Source organism: Neophocaena asiaeorientalis, unplaced genomic scaffold (assembly GCF_003031525.2).
Source record: "Neophocaena asiaeorientalis asiaeorientalis breed wild unplaced genomic scaffold, Neophocaena_asiaeorientalis_V1.1 scaffold46, whole genome shotgun sequence".
In the NCBI taxonomy this organism is placed as follows: domain Eukaryota; kingdom Metazoa; phylum Chordata; class Mammalia; order Artiodactyla; family Phocoenidae; genus Neophocaena; species Neophocaena asiaeorientalis.
The window spans coordinates 14,973,734-14,985,983 of NW_020175393.1; the positions used below are offsets into that span (position 1 = coordinate 14,973,734).

Consider the following 12,250-nt stretch of genomic DNA (forward strand, 5'->3'; position numbering starts at 1 on the left):
CGAGAAATCCACCGAGGAGACAGAGATAAGTGTGCAGTGCCTCCTTCATGCCCTCTCTTTGTAAAATATTACTTTCAAACATTTAAGTGTTTGGTGGGGGGGTAATGGTATTCAAATACCCGGTGCCCCTGCTAAATGGTCCATACAACACAGCCCCCCGCCCCGCATTCAGCAGTCTTTTCGAAAAAGAAGTAGTAAAACACAAAAAGAGGGGGAAAATAGGTTGGGTTGAGGAGTGGAAGACAACGTTTCACCTAAATGTAGAATCTTGTCACAAGTCTTTATTCTCTTATATTTTTCTTAAATATATTGCCAGTTGCACTATTTCTTTATGATGGAAACTTGGGACTGTCCATCATGGTTATTTGTTTTAAAGCTGCGGAAAGTGTAAGCTACTGCCAGGTGTTGCCTTTCAAAAAAGGGAAAAGAACCCAAATTCACGTAAATATGGAAAGAAGAGTATTGTTCCCACTTGGGCAAAGGCAGATACCCCCAAGTCTGGGTGAAATTGATTTGGGTACTCGCTGGAAAAAGCAGCTTTCAGCATCCAGGGAGTGGAACCAATAGGCATGAACACTTACTTGTGTAAAAGGAAGCTTTAATTAATATATATTTCTATCTCTAATATACACACATCGGGGCTAGATCTTTATCTTCACAATAAAATGTGTGCAAATGCTCTCTGCAGAGATGAGTCCCCACCTCAGTCGGTATAGAAAAGCATGATAAAGGTTGGAAAAAATGGATAAAAATGTTGAAAGAACCTCCAGTTCCTTATTAGGCGAAGATACAATATTTATTCCTTGTCTCCTGGGATAAATCTCTTCTGCCTATTGTCCGCCCAGTTCTCAGTGCTGATGCTTAATTTTCAAAACTTCTATATTACCAAGGGACCTACGACATCAGCCAAAGAAATACTCAGCAAGTACAAAATCTGTTCCAGGGAGCTGCTTTTGTGCAGAGGGAAAATTTTGTTCCTACAGGTTTTTAAGTGGGTACGAGGCAAGGAGCTATCTGATCTGGGCAAAGCCATTACAATTTAGATCTCTATCTATAGAACATTTTTTTTCCTTAAAAAAAATTGGAAAATACAAGAAGTTTGGATTTTTTTCCCGATTCTTTTTTTGGAGGGGGAAATTGCATCGTAAGCTTTCGGAGAAACCCAACATGTCAACTACCTTTCCGGGACTAGTCCACGATGCCGAGGTATTATTACTTTTTTTTTTTTTTTGAGCGCGCGTGTGTGTGGCGGCGGCGGCGTGGCGGCGGCGGTGGCAGCTTCCCCTGTCTCTAATTTATATCGGACCGTTACGTTTAATTATAATCTGGCTTTCGGGGGAAGTTAAGGAAGGAAAAGGGAAAAAGTTCGTTATGACATCTGTCGCCAGGAAGGGCAACTCTCTACCACGTTAAGAAACATTTGGCATAATGAGGGGAAAACATAATCCTAATAATAAAGAAAGGGAGGAGGGGGTGAGAAAAGAGATAGAGATGGGAAAAAGATACTCAGAAAGGCAAAGAGACTGATGGGGTGGGGGGCGGTAGGTGGACAAGGGGGTGGGGAACACGCACCCCTTTTGGAATGGGCTTATTCTAGGAGACTAAAGCAGAAAGGGGGGAGTCGGATTCCCTGCCCCAAATGGTTAAGAAAATGAGCAAGTTGGGCGATTTGCACAGACTGGATTTTTTTTTTTAATATATAGATAAAAGATTTTGAGCAGCTCTGGCAGAACATCCCAGCGTGCACAGCCGCGGCATCTCGTCGTTGGCAGCGGGTTGGAGTGGCGAGGCGCTGCGCCTGTGGACGCTCTCGCTCTGCTGCCCGCAGCCCCGGAGTCAGTGGCAAATCTGGCTCCCGGGTCCGGCTCCCTGTGCAAGTTGGGCAGGGGCTGTGTGTGTGTGTGTGTGTGTGCGCGCGCGCGCGTGTGTGTGTGTCACCCGCACCTATATAGGGTGGGGGATATTTTTCCGAGCTCTCGACTGTGAGGACGAGGCCGCCCACCCCCAGTCCGCCTGCTCGCACAGGCTCCCCGGCGAAGGCGCGCAGCCCGGCTGCGGCTCGGCACGAGCCCTGCGCGCTCGCGCCCCTCGGAGAGCCGGAGAAAAGCTCCCGGCTCCGGGACAGCCGCGCCTCGGTTGCAAAATGACAAACCTCAAGTTTTTCTGCTCTCCCTTTTCCCCCTCTTCCTTCCAGATACGTCACGACGGATCAAACAGCTACCGTTTGATGCAGCTTGGCTGTCTGGAGTCCGTAGCCAATTCCACTGTCGCCTATTCCTCCTCTTCCCCTCTAACTTACTCCACCACCGGCACCGAGTTTGCGTCCCCCTACTTCTCCACTAACCACCAATACACCCCGCTCCACCACCAGTCCTTCCATTACGAGTTTCAGCACAGCCACCCGGCCGTCACTCCCGACGCCTACTCTCTGAACTCGCTCCACCACTCGCAACAGTACTACCAGCAGATCCACCACGGGGAGCCCACCGACTTTATTAACCTGCACAATGCGCGAGCGCTCAAGTCGTCCTGCCTGGACGAGCAGAGGCGGGAGCTGGGCTGCCTCGATGCCTACCGCCGCCACGACCTGTCCCTCATGAGCCATGGCTCTCAGTATGGAATGCACCCAGATCAAAGACTCCTGCCAGGGCCCAGCCTGGGGCTGGCCGCCGCGGGAGCCGACGACTTGCAGGTAAATAAGCATGCGGCGAATTTGCGCCCTCCCCTCCTCTCCCTCCCCCTCCCGCGCCGTTAATAATCCGACTGTAAGCCGTCTCCCCGCGCCACCTCTCTCTCTCTCTCTCTCTCTCTCTCTCTCTCACACACACACACACACACACTCACACACACGCACGCACACACACCACTTAGGGAAAGTTATCAAAACAATTAAAGGAGGCGTGTGCCACTCTGTCCCTCTCATTGGAGCAGGCATTTCACCTGGACGCTCGGGAGTCCAGCTAGCTGCGGGCCCCCCCACTTTCCGGCGTTCTGCACTGAGGTCTTTTGTGAATCCACATTTCTGTCCCTGAGGCATGGGGTGGGGGAGATCACGTAGGCTGGGGTTGAGCCAACTGGACTCAGAGTAAGACCCGATAAGTTGATGACCAATCGTACCCTCAGTCTCGGAGCTTTGCTGCGTCTACCCGCGTGTTCCAGGCATTTGTCCCAGACTGAGCTTGTGGGGCGCATACTATGAATTGGGGGGGCTGGTTTGTTCTCAGAACATTTGGGGGACCCTGAGCGCCAGCGAAAATTTCACCAAATATCCTAGATCGTTCTGGACAGTAAAGAATCGCAAATGTAAGCCTCAAAAATTTACCCTAATGAAAGGCTCTGCACAATGCAATTGGCCGGGGTGTGGGCTTGAGCCTGGTTCTCGCTGCCCGAGGAGCACCCAATCCCGTCACCTGGCTGAACGATTCACAACTTTGTTTTCACTCTCCAAGCCATTAATTTTTACAAAAGATGCAACTCCTTAGAAAGAAGGAAGGGAAACAAGGGAAGGGAGAGGGGGAGAGAAAATGAATAGGAAGGGAGGAAGAAAGGAGAAAAGATAGGGAGGGAGCGAGGGAGAAAGTAATAAAGGGAGAAAGAGAGGAAGGAAGGAAAGAAGGCAGGAAGGAAGGAAGGAAGGAACATTGTTTGCCAACAATAGAATATATGATTATGCAGACATACTGTCACAGCCACATTTCTAACAAATAAGTCCACACATGTCCCAAACAGAACCCAGAAGACACGAATTTGTGCATTCTTTTGGCTGAAAGTACAGCTCTGCCTGCGAGTCCACACGAAGGTGGCCACTTTCTCCAAGGTCCCCAGAATGAAAGGAGAGATACTGGAAGAGCACGAGTCGGAGACATAAGAGATCCCTCGTTGCGCACAGAAAATCTTTCCCCCTCACTTACCTCTGAGCAAGGGATTATTTAAAAATTAAAGTGAAAGCCCTTACAGTCCCAACAAAGAGCCCAAGCCACAAAATCCGTGCACGAGAAAAAAGGTTTGGCTCCATAAACCTTGCTTTCTACATTTACATTCACAAAATAATTTTATACGCTCAGGGCATTTTTACATTTTTCACAAGGATCTCCTTATGTCTCAAGAGGGAAAAAAATCTGCCATTCAATGCTTAGCTCAACTAAAACCTATTTACTCCTTTTAATAGCCACGTCTGCCGCTGATTTTTTTGTATCTGTACAAATTTTTTTCCTGTGCTAGGCACAAAGCCGGGCATTTTTCAAAAGAGGGGATTAGAACATTTGCAAGCACGAGACAAAGAGCGAATCCCGTGCAAAAGAACACCGTAGTTTATCCAATTTTCGACTTAGTGCCATTCAACTGGTCATTTATGCAATGTCATCCGACCAAACAACATGTTTTACTTATGAGGGGGAAAAGTTTGTTAAGCGAAGAGACAAAGATTCATTTCCTCTAAGAAAATAAACATCTTAACGGTGCGCCAGAGACAGGGAGGGAAAGTGATTCACTTCCTTGGAGAACTTCCGGCCTCTACCTTTTCCATTTCAGATATTTTGAAAACTTTACTTTCACCCTATGTCTTTTAACACTCTGAACCTCCTTTTTGCCCATAGTGAGGGAAAATTCATCATGAGAGAAACACTCCAAGACACTAGAAGAAATAGAGGAGAATGGTATATATTTATGCATCTATGTCTACAGAAGGGTGTATATACATTTTTGATATAGATATAGAAGCAAGTTGTAAGCCTGGCAAGTTATTTTCTTCCACTCCTCCTGGACTTAGTTGTCCGAATGAAAAAGAAAAACAAAAAAAGTCAGAGCTACTTTTAAAAAGAGAAATGGGGAGGGGATGTGTGGGAGAAACCCGTCTCTCTCCTTTTATTTCTTCCTTTTTAAAACATTCATCAGCATATGCCTCATTTCAAATGCAACAAATGTAAATATACTTTTCCCTGCACAGAATTTTAAGTGAAAGTCCAATGGTTTGGAGGGCGGTCTAAGTCTGCCTAACAGATGCAAACAGTCTTGTGGCTTCAGTTCCATCTTTGAGTCCCCTAAAAAGATTTGCTATGGCCAACAAAGGAAACTGTCACACCTTTTCCCATCACCGCTTTAATTTATGCTCAGTCTCCAACTTTTTTTTTTTCATATTGATTTGATAATCACTTTAAGGCAGAACAGTTAAAATAAGAAAGAACTCGTGAGTAGGTTGAAAAGGGGGGTCTTACAGGCCTGCCTCAATATGGTGAAAATGGGGAAGCGAAAGGGAGCCAGGGCTGTAAAGGTTGTTTTGTAAAGTGGGTTTTTATTATGCACCGACTCTCTCCGCATTTACTTAACTCTTCACGGGCTGTTGGGTAGGTTAACACCCTTCAAGGCCTCTTTCAAGTCCAATACCTCGTTTGTTTGTAAAGGAAAATGAGCCTTTAACACATTTGGACTCAGAAAAAACAAAGAAGACAGAGAGAGAGAAATTTTTATTTTTCTTAATCAAAAATCAGCAGACCTTTTCCTCCTTCCCAGCTCAAATGATCCCTCAATCCATTAGGAGGCTGAAGATCTACAGTGAGTGACACTGAAGGTGTTTCCTCCATAAGACACACTTTGGGTAGCATGATAGGATGCTCTTACATCTGGGGTAAAACAGAACCCTCATAAGATATCTTGAATCCTGCACTTGAAATAGCTCCTATGAGCTCCCAAGAAACCCACAGTGCCAGACTTGAAACTTCTGGTGTAATTTGCTCCACGCAGGAAGTGCCGTGGAAACTGTCTATATATATGCTGTGTGCCTTGATGGAGACTCAAAGCGTTTCTCATTCTCTTATGCCAAGATAAAAGGCACTCCTGTGCTTTGAAGTGTAATATTGTATGGTGCTCTAAAATGCATACCTTAAAATTTATACAACTTTTAGATTGTGGTTTTTCTGGCACTTTTTCCCCTTAAAATTGTGTGTGCTTCCAAACTTGCTTCAGCTCAGTGGTTGCATTTAAATGTCTACCATGGGGTTATGGGGAGATGGGGTTCGGGGTGGGACAGGTTGAAAGACTTAACTAATGTATCTATTAGTATCTATATGAGTGATTTTCTTTCTTTTTCTTTAATTAAGGGCTCTGTGGAAGCCCAGTGTGGGCTCGTTCTCAATGGTCAAGGTGGAGTGATAAGAAGAGGTAAGTAACAACATATTAAAACTAAACATTCTTCTCTCATCTGTTACTTTGTCTTGAAAGTCCAGTGATGCTTTTAAACATCAGATCCCCATCTGATGATTGAGGAAACAATGACTCTTGGTCAATTACTCTTGTCCCACACAGGCATACCCACATTAAAAACTTTCCCTTCCTCTACTGAGGCTTGAACCAGCCTGTGTCCAAAAGGCTGTGATAGAAGAGATTTGCTCTTCCTCAATGGAGCAGTGACAGAACCAAAGTTAGAGGCAAAAAAAAAAAAAAAAAAAAGGGAAAAAATCCTTCTCAAACTCCCTTTTCCCCTCCCCACGTCCTCAGGGAAAAAATCCTTCTCACACTCCCTTTTCCCATCACCACATCCTCGAGCAGAATTTCTGGTCTCTTTTAGCCCTAAACGTGCCAGCCACAGCCTGGGTGTTTGAGGTAATGGTGTTAGCTTGAGGCTTTGAAAGGTTACGTTCATTGGGCTTCAGGGAAGGCTAATGAAACACCAATATTGTAGCTGCCCTCATTTTTCTAAGTGTCCAGAACATTTCTTTCTTTAAGGGAGGGTGAGAGGAGGAGGTGGTGTTAACTGTACCGGATAAAGCTTTCTTGTTCCCATCTGTTGAGGGAAACATCTGAATCCAGAGTTACCCATGGAATTGGAAGGTGGGGGGTAGGCAAGAGTGGAGAGCTGTTGATTTTGGCTCAGACACTGATGGGAGCTGCATCTCAAATATTCCATTTTGACCAAAGGTTTTGAACTATGCCATTTTAAGGGCCTCAAGGCAGTGCCAATTTTGCTGGCTTCCCCACTTCACTGTACCCAGGGCCTCTGAAGCTTATTTTCCTAGCAAGCTGAGTAACCCGAGGAACACACAAGGCAAGGCGGACCAGCTGTTATCCCAACTTCATACGAATTAATAAGATGTGGCCTATTCACTAGGACTAATTCCAGCTCCAGGGCCGCAGTTGTCTCTAGTAACCGAACCACTAAAAACTGAGTCATTTCTGATGGCACCAAATAAATGTCCTTCAGTCCCTCTCCACCCCTTTCAAAGCTTGTTAAAAGACTCCAGTGTTTTTCCAAAGAAAAAAATGCATCTATAGGAAGCAACGGATTATTTCATGTTTAAACTGCAGGTTTTACAACCCAATGTCCAATGTGAAACTCCGTTTAAATTGAGGTGGGAAGAAAACAGAGTTTTCCTTTGGGAAACTGACTATTGTCAGAGTGGATATTTGGAACTTCCATTAAATGGAAAATGGCTATTTAAATCTGTTGTTCCACCCCATGGCGATTTGAAAATTATTATGTTTTAAACTACTACTGTTGCTCCACAGAGATTTTTAAAAATTAGCCCTATTAAGCTTCAGTCAGGCCAATACTCAGCCATTTTGAAATGACATGAAATAGGCCCAGACTAGTGAAAATTGAAATAAAATATACATATTATTGGAGAGAGGGATTAAAATACACAGTGAAAGAGGGACCAGGTGACGTGCTGATCCGGGTCCGTTGGGGTGTTCACACTAAAGGTGAGGCCAAGTACTCAGGGCGCACGGAGATGTCGGTGGTGCTGAAGGACAGCGCCACTAATTAGAGCCCGGAGCTGTCTCCTCCCAGAGCCCGGCTCGCGCTACTGCGTTTTTGCGTTCAGTTCCGCAGTTGCTCCAACATCACCTTCTCAAATGCTTGGCAATTACATCCGATCGTACAATAGCTGGTAGGGGGTGAGAATTATGAGGCCGAGGCGGACAGCTGGAAGGGAGGCGGCTGTGCAATCAGTTGAATTTTTGTTAAGAGATTTAGGGGATAGCCCTCACCACCCGCCCAAGAAAGGCCAAAGCTCTCCAGTCACTACAAGATGGAAAATGCGTTCCTGTCCTCTCAGGGCCATGGAAATGGTCTTCCTTAGGTAACGTTTGATTGCTCTTGTAGAATTCGGCGTCATTCACCTAAAAATAGGAGCCGAATTTATTTTAAACCAAACATTGATCTTTTAGAAGAACGGCGTGGCTCCAAGGAGAGAGGGGAGGTAACTTGGGGTTTACGTCTGTATTGTTTGACTAAAGCCTAATCCTTCCCCCCTCCGTGCAAAGGCATTCAGAATTTAGCTGCTGAGTTTATTCCATTTCCACGTGTCTTAGAGAAAGGCCAATTAATTTCGTGGAGCCTCGGAGACCAGGGTGTGTGTCTCTGTGTGTCTGCTTACTGTGAAAGGATCAATGTTCATGACAATTTGCAAATGGATAGCAAGGAAGTCTTGCATTAAAAGGTGACGTTTGTCCTGCCGCCTGCCCAGCTCTTTCATCTCAGGACTCCCTGTTTTTTAAGAAACGCTAAGGAAGTCCCTTCTCTCTATTGTCACTGGTAGCACACAGGATTCTAACATCCATAGCTCGAGTCACCTTTGTTCATCACAAATCGGGAGGGCTTTAACTCAAGCGCTCTGCTATGTCGCCATATTGTGCAATAGGTCAGGTGGAAAAGTCTGTTTCTCTTCTGATCCACGCTTTACAGGTGACTCACCATATGAAACATGATTTCTTGAAAAGCGAAACTTTTTGCCATTTTTCCTCTCCTGCTGAGCTCTCGGATGAACTTACATTTCTAATGATTTCCAGAATTTACTGTGGGAGGAAAAAAATAGATTTCACTTCTCAAGACCCCTGGATGCTCTTTTAGAAAAAAAGCCAGTGCCCTAAATGCCCTACACGAATTCACCGGGGAGAGGCTGTCCTGTTTGCAGTGTGGTATGTGTGCTTGTCGGGGGGAGGTGTGTGTCTCAGTTCTTTAAATTTGGCCACTTCTGTTTGCAAAGAACAAAATACCATTTCCCTGACTCACTCTGGTAAGTGGCAGTTACACTGTTTTGGCCTATAATGAAGCCCTATAGCCAGAGAACGTGGAAGAGGGTCAGCGGCGAGGTAATTACCACCTAGATAAAATATTTGCCACCGCATTGGAGGTGCAGCTCCCTGAGCGCTCACTCTCGGTTAATGGTGTGCGCGATTTTGCCCGCAGCTCCGCCACTCCAACCATCAGAACCAATAATCTTTACTTTACCCTGTGCTCGCGTATCGATAGCTTCTCTCGCCTCCGGCACTGGCTTTGATATGTTAATATTTCTGAGTAGCAAATTCTGCAGAGATCATATTAATGTTGTACGTACAGAGTGGAGCTTTGCCTTCGTTGAATATTCAGATACTGGGTTTCAAAAGGCATCTCTTGAAGAAAGGAGGCTTCTATTTACAGGAGTCGTCTGTGTTTTTAATCATTAAAAAAAAAAAGAAGGAGAAGAAGAAGAAAAAGAAAGGAAAACCCACTCTTCTTTTCCCCTTGAATCTTCCGAGGCTCCCTTATGGCCCCTTCCCCTTTGTCAGATGCTCATCCCTTTCATTTCTCGCTCTGAGAATTTAATAGTAGGACAACAATGTTGATGATGACGACGATGATGATGATGAAACTAATAATGAGAGGATCCAGATTGGAAATGCAGGAGTAGGGGTTCAGTTGGCCCATGGCTTTCAGAAGAGGATGGAGATGAGATGAGAAGACCCAGCTTTTTCATATTTGGGTGGAAAGGGACATTTTGGCCCTGGTCTTTTTTTTGTGAAATCGGGATGGCAAACTCAAAAAAAAAAAAAAGGAAGAAAGAAAAAAGTGAAGAGGGGAAGCGCCCTTGTTTCGCTTTGTGATCACCCTGCCTTGCAGCCCCAGGCTAATTTCAGAAGCTTAAATACCGCCATAGCCTCTGGGCCAAGCGGAGAGGGAGCGGACCCGGCCACGGGAAGGAAGGAGCGCTTACTGGATTGCCCGTGGCTACACAAAATACAAACTACTTTGAATCAAAACATTTTGGGGGAATTAATTTGATCTGAACTCTGCACGTTTTAAGAGAGCTGGAGTGCGTCAGATCGCTTAGAGGTGACTGGCACGCCAGCGGAGGCATTTACGCTGCGGTGCAAACACTGTCAGATCTGATTTAATTAAAAAAAAAAAAAAAAAGCTTCCGTGAAAGGGGGCTTACCATCAGTCGCCCAGTCTGCCATTAACCGGGTGGATGGACCCGACCACTCTTCCCGTCTGCAGCCTTCACGGCTGCCCACAGGCGGCTTGAGCAGAAGGATGAGATTTCCTTTGTTTTTTCGGGTTTCGCGAGGGCCCTGGGCTTTGGAACTGGAGTTAGAGAGAGACTTTGACTCTTTCAGCAGCTCCTGGAAGGAGTAAGATTAAAGGGGGTGTGTATGTGTGTGAGAAGCCCTATTCCTCTTCTTTTGTCAGAGCCCCTGGAATCTGTTTACTCAAATCACCAAAACTCATCCCTGTGGCTCATCCACTGTGAAAATATTGTCAGAAATACACCTGGGGCTTCGCCTGCCGTCTTAGTGCCCAAACACAGATGCTGCAGGTGCTGAATTCAGTCTCTTTTAGATGAAGTATAAAATTCATGTACCAAAGGATCTAGAGGCATGGTTTGTTGGAAATCTATTTTAGGGGGAGGGGAGCTACTTTTCCATAGCCTACTGATGTCTCTCTAATTTCTTTATTGCTTTGGACATCACCAAAAGCCAAAGCACTCTCTGCACACACGTTACACACCGACCACTACCTTAAACCAGTAGGTCTCTCCGTGCAGACCTCCCTTTCTTTTGTTCTGCGTGGAATCTCGACCCGGATAAGCGCATTCAGACTTGGTAACCCGGGAATACCTGTAACGACATATCCTTCCCCCAAACAGTGCAACTAGCTGCGGATGCGGCATCCGAGGCCTATTTGATTGCAGTTAGGCCCCTTATCCCTTTACTGTTTGATTACAATTAACATCTGCTTTGCGTGGAGGGAGGGGATTACGTGGGGCGAGGGGTGGGTAATTGGGACTGAGAAGGGCGAGAGGCTAGAGAGAAAGCAGCTGAGAATGCTCCTACCCTACCCCGTTTACACGCGCACCTCACAGAAATGCAGCCGCGGAACAAACGGACAGGAAACTCCTGTAATCACTTACACATTTTTTAATGTGCCAGAAAAAAACGAGCGATCACTGGAGATGAAGAAGGGGAGAAAAAAAAAATCCCTGCCATTTGTATTTCTTTCATTTGAATTGTAAACATCTGTTTGGCTGTAAGGCGAACAGAGCATTTATTTTGCTCTCCAGATTTGGTCTAATGATGTCAACACCGAGGCGGCGGCGAGTGGGGCGGCGCTGCGGCTTTGGAGAGGCTGCGCGCACGGGCCCGCGCCCGGAAGCCCGCGGGAAGTATTGATCGCACCTGCGTAGCGTGCGGGGCCTCTAGCCGTCCTCAGCTCTGCTCTGAGGCGGGAAGGCACCCGGAGGGGAAGAGTAGCTTAGAGGCAGCTTTAGGGGTTCCAGGGGAGCCGCAGTTCCTGAGAGAGGGCCCAGATTCTTACCTCTGCCTTAATTGCCTGGAAGGAGAAGAGGAAAAGCGGACACAGGCATAGGGGCCTGGCTTTCCGATTCCGTAGCTGCGTAAAAAGTGGGCGGGTCTTGTCGCGCTCTGCAGCTTGCGCCCAGCGCCGCGGCGGTTGTTCAACACAATGGTAAGGTTGAGTGGCCTTAACTCGGGTTAACGAGCACGCGTGCGTCCGTTTTCCGTTGTACCTCCTCACAATAAATAAGGGAAATAAATGGAGCAGGTGTGAGCATCCCCATTTTTGAGATGGGCAGACTGAGGCCCAGAATTACCCGCCTAAGGTCGCATGGGTCACTAGTTGGCCAACCTTTTACCTCTTTCCCTCCCCCACATCGTCCCCAGCACGCCAAGGCGGGTGCAGCCCCATCCCTGTGCTTTTTTGGCCTCACGGGATCTGACAAAGTCTGGCCGCTGGAGGATCTGCATCTCTGTATTTTGTGCTGGTTTTGTTCCCCACACAGGCTTTGGTTCACTGTAGTTGTGGCAAAGTTATCCCTTTTATGATAGCCACGTCCTAACAAGTGACCTTGAGGAGATGATTTCTTATGCTGTTACTATAGCTACCCATCTGAGTTTGCAGCATCACTGGAAGTAGGAAGCTCTATCTCCAAATGTCGATTTTTAAAATAGTAAATCCCATGGAAGTATTGCGTCTGTG

The 12,250-nt window shown here is 46.4% G+C and overlaps 1 protein-coding gene across 1 annotated transcript in view; it reads left to right on the forward strand.

Annotated features, from left to right (window-relative positions):
* The first annotated feature begins 657 nt into the window (after nt 1-657).
* Nucleotides 658-12,250, forward strand: part of TFAP2D (transcription factor AP-2 delta) — a 55,250-nt gene continuing 43,657 nt past the window's right edge. Inside the window, exons 1-3 of the mRNA XM_024766297.1 lie at nt 658-1,206; nt 2,195-2,692; nt 6,096-6,156. Coding sequence (XP_024622065.1) covers nt 1,168-1,206; nt 2,195-2,692; nt 6,096-6,156 — 598 coding nt within the window. The 5' untranslated portion in view covers nt 658-1,167. The remainder of the gene's footprint in view (nt 1,207-2,194; nt 2,693-6,095; nt 6,157-12,250) is intronic.